This window comes from Gorilla gorilla, chromosome 16 (genome assembly GCF_029281585.2).
Source record: "Gorilla gorilla gorilla isolate KB3781 chromosome 16, NHGRI_mGorGor1-v2.1_pri, whole genome shotgun sequence".
NCBI lineage: Eukaryota > Metazoa > Chordata > Mammalia > Primates > Hominidae > Gorilla > Gorilla gorilla.
In genome coordinates this window covers 93,835,871-93,850,008 of record NC_073240.2, presented here as the reverse complement: position 1 = coordinate 93,850,008, position 14,138 = coordinate 93,835,871, and the positions used below count along the sequence as shown (strand labels likewise).

The following is a 14,138-nucleotide window of genomic DNA, read 5'->3' as shown; positions in this document are numbered from 1 at the left end:
AACCACTGGAGTGTGTGTGAGTACATAGATGTGAAACTTTCTTTTTTATAGAAATAAGACTGTATTATACATGCTGTTTTGGCACGTTTTTCTACCCAAACAATGAATCATGAGCAACTTTTCAGGCCAATAGGTGTGAAAGAACAAAGAGTTTCAGGCGTTGCATGTTTGGTTTAGTGTTTTTGTGAACTTCTTTGTCTGCACATGGCTAATCTGTTCACAGGTACTTGTTTTTCCCATTTAGACATAACTCAACCAAATGTTTCAGTTCTCTCTAGGAAACAGACTACATTTAAATCAGATGAATCATGGCTTTGGGTTATTTTGTGATTGGGTGGAAAGAGGAAAATCATGTTTTTGGCACCAGGGCAGTAAGGCAGAGTAACCTGCTTCTTATTTCCCAGGTAACTCTCTGGTAACATCTTGTGACTTAGAGCCTGTGCCTATCAGACAGGCTTTTTTTTTCTCGAAGTTTTCAGCCAGGTAGGAAATGAAGGAGGAAGAATACAGGCAGGGTAGGAGATAAGACCTCGAGTGCATAGGGCCAGAGTTTGGGGAGGGAGGGAGGGAGTTCTATAGAAATGAATCTCTAACTCTGTACTTAAAAAGGCTAATTAGAAAGAAGAAATGATAGCTAACCAGAGTACAAGAGTGCCCTGGGGTTTTGAAATGGTTCTTTCAAGAGGCGTTTGGGTTTCGGCTGCATGTGTTTTGAGCTTTGTTGCCTAGTGTGCAGTTGTGTAGATGCTCTGGGCCTCTTTGCATTCCCGGTTTATTACAGAAGACTTTGTTACACCCTCTAGGCGTCCTCCAGGAAGAGACAGATGTGGGCTTTTCCTCCCGTGTGTGTGGCAGGCGGCCCGGCAGCTGTGACAGGCGCAGCCCAAAGGCACACTGCTGGGAGAACGCACTGCTCCTGCCAGCCCTGCCTCCCCGCCAAGAGGGAGGTCCCTGTCCCCGCTTCTTATGTGTGGAAAAGATGTGGCCCCGTGGGGGTGTGGACGTGCATCCTAGAAATCCCTGCTTCCCACCCTCTTGTGGGTAGGGCTTCCTTTGGGAGTATAATTAGAAACCCACGAGATTTCCATTGTAATGCTGCGGGCTTTGGACGGTGTCTTGTCTTGGAAACAAAGGGCATTTTTGTGCAGTTTGCAGCATGAGGCCTCTGAAAGGTAGGCAGGGAGTATGGGAAAACAGACCTGGCTTGCTACCCGAGAGCTCTGAGTCCCCATGGATGCCCTCATGGCAGTTGCTAAGCACACTCAAGGCAGTGACTTCTTGGAGCTGCTTCTACTTACTGAGGACCTCTGAATGGCCAGGCACCCCATGCTTCCTCGTGGTCTTCTGAGGGTGAACTATTAGGAGCGTTGGCAGATGGACAGCTGCCTGGGCGGTGGGTACAGAAACAATGGGCATCATGAGCTTGCAAGGCCTGGAAGGAACCAGAGAGGAGCCGGTGACCTGCAGGGTAACTGTATCTGAAACAGCATCGGAAGCCATCCCCAGACCAGTGTGAATAAACCTCTGCCAGTCCTCTTCCTTGCAGAATGCAGAGCATATGTGTTAAAAATGGGCATCTCATGGAGAAGTTTTGTTTCTTTGGAAAGCAATATTGGCAGCCTGCGGGCAATTTTCATTTAGGGTGTCTCACTCAAAGCCAGGGCACCTTAAAAATTCTTGTGTCTATGTCTATGAGGATGGAACCTATGTGAACAGGAATCTGATCAAATAAACAAAAAGGAAAGAGAAAGAAAGAAAAAGAAAAGAGGGAAGGAAGGAAAGATGAACAACACAAATCATCCTAAGTATCAGTGTTTTTGCAAAAGCAAGCCATGTTTTTCGGAAGTTCTTTTCTTGTGTGTCCCTGGATGGAAGCAGTAGAACTGCCAGGGGCTTCCCTGTCACGTGGTGGTGGTGTCCCCACGTTTCTCTGTCTCAGACATACTCACAGACAAGCCAGGCCTCCTCCCTCCGGCTGCTCCGTCGTTCACTCGTAGGGCCACTGCGTCCTCTTTCCAGGGTGTCCTTGCCGGCTGCACTGAGAGGTCAGCTGCCAGGGTGCCGGACGCCACTGACAGGTGCTGCAACAGGTGCTCCTGTGTTGAGGGCTATTTTGCCTGCCGGACAAGCTCCTTGTAAAACATGGGCCAGACGCAAGTTGGGACATGTCACTCTCCTTGTGTGGGATGGTTGTAACCCAGTGTCATCCTACGGCATGGTGGGAAATCTGAACAAGCCTGGGCCGTGGCAGCTAAATATGCCTTCACTTCCTATAGAGATTTTGGTGGGGGTGGTGGTCAGCGTTGACTCTTTCTGACTTACGTTAATGATGAAGCAGGAATGTCACTAGCAGTTTGGTGGTTCTGGGGGATGAGAAGGGGGCCGAGAGAGGCCTCTTGGAATCTCTGCTTGTCACCTAGCGCATGTCTAGTTGGTAAGCCTGATAATTCCCTTCACCATGAGTACAGGCTGGGTAAGCCTGGCCCTGCCCTTGAGGGGCCTGTGTTGAGAGTGGGAGACAGCAGGAGCATGGCCACTTTTTTCTTTTTTTTTTGAGACGGAGTCTCGCTTTTGTTGCCCAGGCTGGAGTGCAGTGGCACAATCTTGGCTCATTGCAACCTCTGCCTCCCGGGATCAAGTGATTCTCCTGCCTCAGCCTCCTGAGTAGCTGGGATTACAGGCGCCTGCCACCACGCCCAGCTAATTTTTATGTTTTTAATAAAGATGAGGTTTCCCCATATTGGCCAGGCTGGTCTCGAACTCCTGACCTCAAGTGACCTGCCCGTCTTGGCCTCCCGAAATGCTGGGCAGGTGTGAGGTACTGCACCTGGCCAAGCATGGCCACTTCTAAGACCACCTGGCAAGCCCTCTCACAGAGGAAGGAACAGGGTGCTGTGGGCAGCCAGGAAGGGGCAATAAGTTCTTCCCAGAGGAGGTGAAACCTACAAGTTGGAGAGGACCAGGAAGTGAGCCCAAGGTGGCTCAACATGCAGGGAGCAGTGAGGGCATTCCAGGGAGAAGTAACAGCAGGTGCAGGCACAGGGACGTTTGAGCCAGCATAGGGATCTTCAGTGAGTGGCAGCTTTGAGCCTCTGCCCCCCAAGCCCCTCCTCGGGGGAAACCCAAAGCTTCTGCCCAATAGATGGCCACAGGGAAACAGCTAGATGACATTGAGAGAGCCAGGACTTTACAGCCAGCCTCCTCTGGAGACAGCTTGTCCCCTCCACTGTCCCTGGAGTATTGTTCCTGAGTCCCAGTCACCCCAGAGAGCCTGAAGACCCAGCCAACTACACGGCTGAAACTTGGGGTATGGCTCTACCACCTCCTGGAGAGACCCAGAGAGCTGGTGTCCAGGCCTGACCTGGGCAGGCATTGGTGTGTGCGGGTGGACTTCTTCCCGTGGAGGCGCGTGAAGGATTCTGCGACGAGCAGTGTGGCTCCCTACCTTGTGTATGTGTGGGCGTTTCTTAAGCACACGGATGTAGACAGCAACCTGGGGGTGAGGTGAGGGCAGAGAGCCTGGTAGGGGATCCCCGTAAGATTCAGAGCAGTCCCGTGGGATGCCCAGACACTTACGGAGGTGAATTTCAGCATGGCAGCGGTACAGAGTTTGCATCTCCGTTGATTCTGCCGGCTGCTTTCCCCAGAGCCCGCAGGCCTGCCGTGGCCAGATCTGCTCTGGCGCAGCTATGGCGATCAGGTCCCTGCCCTCAGCTCCGATTCTTGGTCTTTAAAATCTTCACTGCTCCTCCCCAGTTCCTGTGCTCCCACCCTTCATCCTTGACATTGACCTTCCAGCAACATGCAGTGGAAGGCCTGATGGTGGAGTCAGACCTGGTAGGAACCTTAACGTTGGGGGTCCTTAGTCCCTTCCTCTTTGCAGTGGGAGGTGTGAGTGCTTGGGCTCTGAGATGTTGGTTTTGTGAGGTTAGCTCCCCCGACTCCCCAACCCACAGAAGGGGCCAGGGGGTCACTCTAAGAAAGCCAGCCTCCTGCACAACTTGGACATGGCTTGCTGGAGATTTATTTTTCTCTTTCTCTAGTCTGTTGAGTAGGGGACTTTAGTGGCTAATACGAAGATACTCAATTTTTTTTTCTTTTCTTTTTTTTTTTTTTTGAGACGGAGTCTCGCTCTGTCACCCAGCCTGGAGTGCAGTGGCAAGATATTGGCTCAATGTAGCCTCAACTTCCCGGGCTCAAGTATCACCTCACTCAGCCTCTTGGGTAGCTAGGACTACAGGCACACGCCACCATGTCCAGCTAATTTTTGTAGTTTTTGTAGAGACAAGCTCTCAGTATGTTGCCCAGGCTGGTCTCTAACTACTGGGTTCAAGCGATTCTCCTGCCTTGACCTCCCAAAGTTCTGGGATTACGGGCGCGACCCACTGTACCTGGCTTATGTTTTCTCTTTAAACAACTTTTTATTTGGAAAAAAAAATTAAACTTCATGCAAAAATAAAAATAGCGTAGGGAACACCGTATACTTTTAACTCATATTTTCCTGTTAACATTTTTTGCCTGTTTGCTTTCTGATTCATCCGTGTGTATATGTATGTGTGTGTGCACACAAATGGTTTTTACTAAACCATTAGAGGGTAAGTTATGTATACCATGGCCCTTTCCTGCAAATGATTAAGTATATATTTCCTAAAAATAGGATGTTTACATCTTCTAGTAAATAGCTACCTGATATGGTAATATATTTAGTATTATATAATATTATGACAGGAAGTTCATTATTTTGTAAATTCTATTAAATCTTTGTTATTTTTGCTCATGGGATTATATAATGCCCATAATCAAACATCAAGAGGTGATGGTGGCAGCTTTAACTGGTCAAATTTTCCCTCCCTTTCTAAGTCCCTTTAGATGATGTCTTGAGCAGATTCAGTTTTTTTTTTTTTTTTTTTTTGGAGACAGAGTCTTGCTCTGTCATCCAGGCTGGAGTGCAGTGGCGCCATCTCAGCTCACTGCAACCTCTGCCTTCCAGGTTCAAGTGAGTCTCATGCCTTAGCCTCTCAAGTAGCTGGGATTACAGATGTGCAGCACCACACCTGGCTAATTTTTGTATTTTTAGTAGAGGCAGGGTTTCACCTTGTTGGCCAGGCTGGTCTCGAACCCCTTACCTCAAGTGGATCCACCCGTCGTGGCCTCCCACAGTGCTAGGATTACAGGCGTGAGCCACCAAGCCTGGCCACAGATTTAGTTTTTAAACTTATGCTTTTTTTTTTTAGACGGAGTCTTGCTCTGTTGCCCAGGCTGGAGTGCAGTGGTGCGATCTCTGCTCACTGCGAGCTCTGCCTCCCGGGTTCACACCATTCTCCTGCCTCAGCTTCCCGAGTAGCTGGGACTACAAGCACCCACCACCACTCCCGGCTAATTTTTTGTATTTTTAGTAGAGATGGGGTTTCACCGTGTTAGCCAGGATGGTCGCGATCTCCTGACCTTGTGATCCATCCGCCTCGGCCTCCCAAAGTGCTGGGATTACCATGCCTGGCCTAAACTTATTTCTTGTACTTCTTATGTTTTCTGACACTGTGGTGTGGGCCTGGGGTTTAAAGGTAAGGAAGCTTAGATGTGGCTTTTGTCTCAAGCTCCCAGTCTAAGCAAGAGACCAACACTAATCAGATACATAAACCAGGAGTCAGCAAACTATGGCCCATGGGCCAAATCCAGCCCACTGTCTGTTTTTGTACAGCTCAGGAGCCAAGAATGATTTTCACATTTTAATGGTTGAAAAAGAACCAAAGGAAAAATACTATTTTATGACATGAGAAAGTAATATGCAATTCAAATTTCAATGTCTATAAATAAGAATGTACTGGAACACAGCCATGGCCAAGCATTTCTTGCTGTGGCTGCTGTTCCACCCCAACAGCAGGGTTGAGGAGTTATCACCATGATTGTGGGATCTGCAGAGTTTACAATATTTCCTCTCTGGACTGTCACAGAAGAAGTTTTCCAACCCCTAGTGTAAACACCCTGGAAGTGCTGGCAAGGAGAGGGATATAAGGAGAAAGAGGTTGTGTTCTAGGGAGTCTGTGTGGGGAGCTGGGGGAGGGATCCTTAGTTGGGAACTGTGGGGAGGGAGGGGGTTTGCTGGAAGAGTGGATTGCGCCTTCCAGACAGCACCCTCAAAGGTCCTGTGGCTGGGGACTGTGGCCTTTTCACTGGCCGAGAGGGTGAGGGATAGAGATGTTCAGGAGGGGTCAGAATGGGTGTGAGGCTCTGCCAGAAGGGGCTTACTTTTGTCCTTCCCTTTCTTTTAGGTAAAACCTGTTTCCCAGCCTGGTGGCATCCTGTGGAAAGTTGGTCAGCTGCAACCTGGGGTGTGAAGGACTGGACCTGGAAGCCCTCTTGCGTTGGAGGTGTTGAAACCAAAACGAACGTTATGTATAAAACCCCAGCTCCATCGTGCGTGTCAGGCGTCTGCTCAGACTGTCACTGGCAAGCTCGTTTCCACGTCACCACAATGGAGTTGCTTCTGCCACCCTTTGGGCATCCCTTTAAAGTGCCCCCACTTCTACTCCCCACGTAAGAGGCTTTGTGCCTTGCTAAGGAGCAAAGGGTAGAAACATGTTGATTTTTAAAAAGTTTTTTTAAGACAATTTTTGACAATAGTAGAAGAGATCGGGAGCATCAAGAATCTAAAACACGCCTGAAGGATGTCCAACTGTGTATTTAGAATTTCCGACATTCTTCCCTACTGGATCTACACATTGGACCCCATCTGATCCTTTGCTGCTTTTTTGGCTTGGTCAGGTCCTGGCCTCATTTTGGCGTTACCTGTGTCAGAGTTCAAGGTGGATGTGCTTAGAGCTGGTCAGCCCCTTCCAGACCTGGACACGTCTGTGGCTCCTTTTCTTTCTTTCTTTCTTTTTTTTTTTTTTTTTTTTTTTTAAAGGTTCAGCAGAAATCAACGTGGCTAGTTCACAAAGAATTTCCAGTATCAGGGAAAAACTGTGCGTGTGTGTGTGTGCGTGTGCACGTGTGTGATACCTATAAAACAGTTTCTCCTCTGAAGGGAAAGGAAAGTGCTAGGCAGCCTGTGATTAGCAACATTCTTTGTGCTTTTTTGTTGTTCCTCTGCTCTGTTCTACGTTGTTTGCCTTAGAAATGTAATTTTTAAAAACCATTTTAAAAATGAACGGTGATTTGGCTGGCTGGAAAAAATCACACTGTCAGGGGACTATATTTGAAGTCAGTCTAGACGGGGCGGGACTAGGAACCCACCTGGACCCAGGAGACCCCACAGGACTCAGGAGGTCCCTGCCGGAAGGCAGAGGTTCAGGTGAGAGTGGCTCACCTCTGAGCTGGTGAAGTGAGGACTCGCCTGTGACATGACCCAGAGATCTGCTGCGGGCTTCTGGAGACAGGGCCTTGGGCTGACTTCTCAGGTCGATTGAGGCCTCCTGACTAGCGGTGTTCCCAGGCTAGAGGTGATTGGCTGCAACAAAGATGCTTCTATTAGTCTATTAGCAGTGCCTTCGGGACCCTGGGATTTTGCTCTCTCTAGAAAGGTGTTTTTTATTTTTTTATTTTTTATTTCCCCCTTTTTTCCTGGCTTTGCTCCAGGGTTTGTGTATTTGCCTGTTTATTGTCCTGCTCTTTTTTTTTTTTTTGGATGAAAACTCCAGCCTTTCCTGACTCACCTCCATCTTCAGGTTCTTCAGTTTTCTGAGAAGAGTGGGGATATGTGGGAAGGGGCATGGGAGCTCGGCAGCCTCCACCTGCCAGGAAGGCAGTTTCGCTTCTGCAGGAAAGAGCAGAGCCCGTGGGAAGCTCTGGGTGAGGGTGCTGCAGCCGGCCCAGCACGCATGGTATTGCCAGCCACGGGGGGCCTGCGTGTAGTCTCTGCTCCCTGCATTTCACCTTCTTTGTTGACTTTCCTTCTCTGTTTCCCCCCATCTGTTTGCCAGAGGGGTGGGACTGGCAACAGAACAGCCGTGGCTGCTTTATCTCTCCTCTCCACGGTGTACTCAGGCCTGAGTGGTGACTCACCGGAGCCTGGCCACTTCGCAGCTGTTCGTCCCCTCAACCTTTAAACTGGAACTGCTGGCTCACACGGGGTTTTCGACAACTGCAGCTGAATCTCATGGAAAAGCTGGATTCCTCTGCCTTACGCAGAAACACCCGGGCTCCATCTGCCAGGTGCTTGCCACTGGTCCTGGCAGAAGTGGCCGCTGCTGAAAGTGACCTTCCAAATCCTTGGTGGCACTTCAGCGCTACAGGCTCTCCAATAAAAACCCTTTACACACAAACCATGAGTACCTTGGGCTTGGATGTTTTCTGTGGTGCCGGCCAGGGCCAGCGAGGCACCTTTTGTGAAGACAGAGGTGGGTGGGCCCAAGGCTGAGGAGGAGGGCAGGGATGGGAGCTGGGCTGGAGGTGTTTGGATCCTGGTGATTAGAGAAAAGCTTGGAAATGAAAAAGGCTTGGTGGTGGAGGGGCATGCATGCTGTTTTTACGGCTACATACACAATTTACATTTATGTATACAATTGGAGGCTCACTCGCTCATTTCCTGGAAGCTTGCTCCTTGGCTAGGAAATACTGAGGCCTGTTTCCAGAGAATCTTGGGGCATCTCCAGAGAAGATAGAATCAATCACATAAAAAACTGCTAGCTTGTAACTGCCTCATACCTGGCTTGCTTTACTCTATGAGTAAGCATGGGATGCATCTGGGCCGGGTTCACAGCGAGCTGAGAAAAAGCCGGGGGAAAAGCCCATTTGCTGCCGTTCCAGCTGGTTCCCTTGGAGGTCACCAAGAAGCTGGGGGTGTGGTCTGTGTCCCTCCTCCCTGAGGAGCTACTCCTGTGCTCCGTCTTCTCTATAACTGTAGCAGTGACTAAGGTTCTCCAGGGTAGCTCTTTCTCCAAACAGCTGCGCGGGAAGCCAGCCCTGGAGAGTGGGTTTCCCCATCATCTCAGGCTTCTCAGAGAGTGTCCTCCGCTGAGCACCCATCCTGTCAGGTTGGCTTGTTCAGATGCCCGGGGACAAGCCAGCCTGACGGGGAGGAGGGTGTTTCGGCGTCTGCGGCAGTCTCTGCATGGCGGAGGGTCAGCGGGTACTGCAACTTGCCTTTTGGTTTTGAAGATTCTGTTGAGGCGCCATCCTCACCTTGACCTCTTCTACAAAATCTGTCTCCCCTGCTGTGCCGTGGAACACCTACGGGAAGCCAGTAAGTTAAAGTCCTAAGATCAAAGCCCCTCCCTCTACTGCCTGCATCTCCTGTCATAAAAGCCTGAATTGTATGGTTATTCTTATACCCTGTGGGGATGGGGGATGCTTTATACGGACATGGCACATTATCCTCAAAGGGCCCTGGATGCAGCCATAAGTTTGTGTCCCGTGCTTGCCCCCTTTGGTGAAATTCTTGGGTGTCGGTATCATTTTAAGGAAATCAGGGGAAATTACCCAGAAGATCAGGGTCTGTAGGAGAAGAGGGGTAGGGGATGCATCAGTGACCCAAACTTGCTGGTGAGATTTGGCAGCTGAAGCCATTTAAAGAGATTGGCGGTTGGGCGTGGTGGCTCATGCCTGTAATCCAGCACTTTGGGAGGCGGGTAGATCACCTGAGGTCAGGAGTTCGAGACCAGCCTGGCCAACATGGCGAAACCCCCGTCTCTACTAAAAATATAAAAATTAGCCTGGTGTGGTGGCAGGTGCCTGTAATCCCAGCTACTCGGGGAACTGAGGCAGAAGAATCCCCTGAACCTGGGAGGCGAAGGTTGCAGTGAGCTGAGATCACGCCACTGCACTCCACCCTGGGCAACAAGAGTGAAATTCCGTCTCAAAAAAAAAAAAAAAAGATTGGCACCTTGGTGTTGCCAGTTTCTGAAGAGGGGAGAGGAGGGTTATGTTACAAGCATCACCAACAAAGAGCATTGTGACTCAGCAGAGGGGAGAGCAGTAGTAAAGACTTTGGGGATGATGCTGGGCTGCCTCCCCAGCCACCCACCTTCCTTGCACACGCTTCTTGTGGCAGCATCATGAGTTTGCAAGTCCAGATGTTGCTTGCATTGTAACCACGGCTCCCTGTGCCCCCCAGTGCCTGCTGTATTTGGGTTAGATATTTTCTTATAAATAAATGATTTAATCTTTTCAGGGTGAGGGGCGAGCCCTGGGGACCTGGAAGGTGTTCACTCCAGCACCACTAGTTCAGGAAAAGGGTCTGCCCCATAAGGCCCCCAGGCTGCTCGTATTGACAGGTGCGAGCCGGCGCTTCCCTCCAGCCCGGTGGTGCCACAGTTGCTTGTGGTTTTTATTTATCAGAGAATTCAAGAACACCTGATGTGGACTCAGTGTACACAGCATACCACTTGCGAAAACCGAGTTTGTTTTCCATTATTTTCGAGAACTAAATAGACGTGACTCTTCCGGGCAGCTGTCATGAGCCACTCCCTGCCTTGCTACCTGAGTCTTCTTGGGTCCAACAAGTACCTGGGTGTGACTCTCCTGGTAAAGTGCCTCAAAATTTGCTGTTATTTCTTGTTACGCTTAGTTAGTTGGTTTATCAGCAAGTTCATTTTCCCTGGGATGGGTTTTTTGATGAGCTGAGTTGATGTGGACGGGAACACAAGGCGCTCTTGTGTGTCTGTTGGCATAGCAGGTGGCCCACAGTCTCTAGTATAAATGTCTCAATGGCTGATCTGGCCTGGGGTGCTGTGAACAGGCTTCCTGCTGTGAGTAGGTAAGAGTGTTGTGAATGAATTATCCCCAGAGTCTGCAAGACAACTGGCGAGGTGGTGCTGAGTGTGGCAGGAAGAGGAATCGGATGCAGACAGACAGGCATGTGTTTCCTGGCCTCACTGCTCACTCATGAACCCTGTGACCTTGGTCCCACTTTTTCCATCTGAGCTATAGGAACGCACCTCTTTGGTTACTGTGATCATTAAATTACGTAATTTAGCCAAATACCTGCTGCAGGTGCCTGGCACCACCAGCACCAACACCTCCACCATGAATAGTTTTTGCGGTCTTCCTGGGTACCAGGTGCCTTTGCACACACACTTCCTTATTCAGTGCTTAACAGCATCCTTTAGGTAGGTATTATTCCTGGAACAGACTGATCATTTCCATAGGCCCAGGGCTGTTTCCCCTGAATCATATTTACCTCCCTGGCTCTCCATAAGAAAACAGCCATTTGCTTGGCACTTTGTCATCCTTTGAGTCCTGCCAACAAGGTGGCGAGGTAGGTATTTGTCTTCATTTTGTACACACAGGGCTGGGTATAGGAAGGTCAGTCACGGCACAGGGTCACATGATTTCTAAGGGGTAGGTCTCAAACCACCAGTCTCCTGCCCTCTTCAGCACTTTTCCCTGAAAGGAAGACGAGGGGACTTTTCTTCTGAGACCAAAACGGCTCACACTTGGGATAGCAGAACATGTCATCTCTGGGCCAAAGAGATAAGGTCATATGTTCCAAGAGGCACCCACTCTGGCTGTGGCTCCCTAAAGGGGAAAGAGGTCTGCAGGGCAAAGGGACATGTACCCTGGACCCCCAGATCCTTCCTTTTCTATAATTCTCTGCCCAAATGCCCCGTTGCTAGCTGCCAGGGCGTGCACTGAGTTCATCTTCCCTAGGGCCACTTGTGTGTCCATGCCTCGGCTGAGAATGGCCAGCTGTGGCTGAGAATGGCCAGCTGTGGCTGAGATGTGGACATGGTTGGAGCTCAGACATCCAGCCCCGGGTGTCCACACTCATGTGCGAGGCCCCTTGTTACAATGACCAGATGGGGATGGCAAGAGAAGGGGAATGGGCCGCAGACCAGGGGCCTCCACCGATATCCTGGCCTGAGCCCAGCAGGCATTAGGAGCAGGTCAGCTAACCTGGGACCTGACTGGGGCTGTGTGTTTGATTTCCATTTCCATTTTCAGTTCCGCTCTCATCACCAAAGAGCCCACTCCTGATGCCTGTGATGTTATGACAGACCGTAAGCCAAACTGGAGTCTGGCTCTGGGGGATTTTCTACGTCTCCTCTTTTTTCTTATCAAGATGTAGAGATGTGCTTTGAGGTCGCCACTGTTCCAAGATCACATTGTTTTTCTTTGTGATGATTCTGTTTCCTACATTGTATGGTTTTGAGACCGTTTCTTGATTGGGCCAGCCTTGACGTCAGCTCTCATTATGTGATGCTCTCACTTTCCCGCTTAGTCCCCTCAAGGTCTTGGTCAACGTCAGTGTACTTTTCTCTCTTTCCTTTGGAATCACCATCCATGGAAAATACTTCCTGGAAACGTTTTGGAATAGAAAGTGAAGAAGAGCAGAGTTATGTAAGCACCACATAAAGTAACCAATGACATGGAATAAATAATCTCTGTTTCATTTGAAGTCCACTCCAGGGCAGTCTCTACTGCCTGGCAAATCAATCCCTTTTTATCCACTGTTCACCCCACACTGGTGGAGTGGCGCTGTCCTTTTGCCGAGATGCTGAAACACCCAGCTTGCCCATGAGGCGGTGGGAGGGTTGAATGAGATAAGACACACACAGTGGGTGCTTGATAAATGGGTGTCATCTTATTATACATCCAGCAGGTTTTCAGAGATCCACAAGGCATGATGCTGGGCCCTGCTGGACTGCAAAGGTGGACGAGACAGGCACACTCCTGACTCATAAAGGAGGGAGATGAGGTTTGTGCACAGAGCACAGGGTGGCCGCCATCTGCTTTACTGAGGCATCCCAGCAACCAAGAGCATCAGCTACTATTTACTGAGCTTTTAATATGTTCCTGGCATTGCGTTGAGAACTTTACATGCTTTGTAAAGACACTCGTTTGCATGGTAAGACTAGCTTGGACTCTGGAGCCAGACTGCCTGGGCTGGAATCCTGGTTCTAACATTTACCACTTGTGTGGCCTTAGGCACATCTGTTAACCTCTCTGTGATACCCTCTCTCTATCTGTAAAAGAGAAACAACAGCAGTACCTACCTCATCTGGATATTATGAATTGGATGTTTTAATGTCTTTAAAGCACTACCAGGCGCATAGCACTAATGCATTAATGTGTCCAGCAACACTACAGAGTAGCTTCTCTGTTGGGATGTTTACTTGTCAAGCTAGGAAACCAAGGCTTTGGTAATAAACGCACCCAGATCCCTTGCCAGCAGTGGTCTCTCTGCTGCTTGGAGGCCTGGGTGCTACCCACAGTGCTACATTGCCACCCAGTGCTGGGACTTGGCCTAAGGTCAGGGCCAGCCTTGCAGAAGGGTGGGCACTGATCCCAACCAGGTCCCTCAGTTCTAGGCCCTGTGAGAGCTACAAAGTTGTGTGAGATTGCAGAGGCCCAGAGAGAGTGCTAAGGCATGGGGGTCCCCTGAGGCTGTTCTCTTGCCTGGGGATAAGAGGTTGGTGGTGACTGGCACTTGGGGGAGTGGGGCCCATGGATGTATCTCTGGCTAGAGGAGAGGAGGATAAAGGTGGAGAGGAGGCCGCAGAAGGGCTTTTTTGTTTACCTGCATAGTCCAGTCCCTCCATTTCTTTTCTTTTTAATTGGGAGAAAAGGTCTTGCTCTGCCACCCAGTGGCATGATCATGGCTCACTGCAGCCTCAACCTGCTGGGCTCAAGAGATCCTCCCGCCTCAGCCTCCCAAGTAGCTGGGGCTACAGTCTCGTGTCACTACATCCAGCTAATTTTTAATTTTTTTTAGAGACAGGATCTTACTGTGTTACCCAGGCAGGCCTCACAGTCCTGGGCTCAAGTGATCCTCTCTCTTGCCTCAGCTTCCCAAAGTGTTGGGGTTACAGGTGTGAGCCCCAAGGCCGGCGACAATATCCATTTCTTAAAAGCAGAATGAATTCAGCTTCAGGGAAGCAAAGTCGGGCTGGATGGAATATTATACTCAGTAGAATGTCTGAGATCTCCCTCTGAGATATCCCTCTTGCCACCTTTATTATGGGCACTTTGGAGGTGGCAACTTTGGGTGACACAGGCCCACCATCTTAAGGGTTACTGTCCACATCCCCAATGCAGCTGTCATCTTCCCTAAGGGGAGGACCTGTGCTCCCCTTCGTCCTTAGATGTGGGGGTCTTGTTTAGATTTGTGGGGCACCTTGATTCCAAATAGTCCCATTTCTTTAATGAGCATTTAGGAAACTGTCAGATCATGTGTCCTAATGTTGGTTCAAGACTTGACA

At 49.7% G+C, this 14,138-nt stretch overlaps 1 protein-coding gene and 1 long non-coding RNA gene across 2 annotated transcripts in view; one reads left to right on the top strand and one right to left on the bottom strand.

Moving 5' to 3' along the window:
• FAM174B (family with sequence similarity 174 member B) overlaps window positions 1–8,261 on the top strand; it is a 38,336-nt gene extending 30,075 nt beyond the window's left edge. The window contains exon 3 of the mRNA XM_019011155.4: window positions 6,270–8,261. Within this exon, the coding sequence (XP_018866700.3) occupies window positions 6,270–6,273 (4 nt within the window). The 3' untranslated portion in view covers window positions 6,274–8,261. The remainder of the gene's footprint in view (window positions 1–6,269) is intronic.
• On the bottom strand, window positions 6,660–12,325 carry LOC109023510 (uncharacterized). Its single transcript, XR_002002923.4, has 3 exons — window positions 9,962–12,325; window positions 8,644–9,168; window positions 6,660–7,447 (listed from the first exon to the last, which is right to left on the bottom strand). It is a non-coding gene; the product is annotated as an uncharacterized lncRNA (long non-coding RNA).
• Window positions 12,326–14,138: the final 1,813 nt, after the last annotated feature.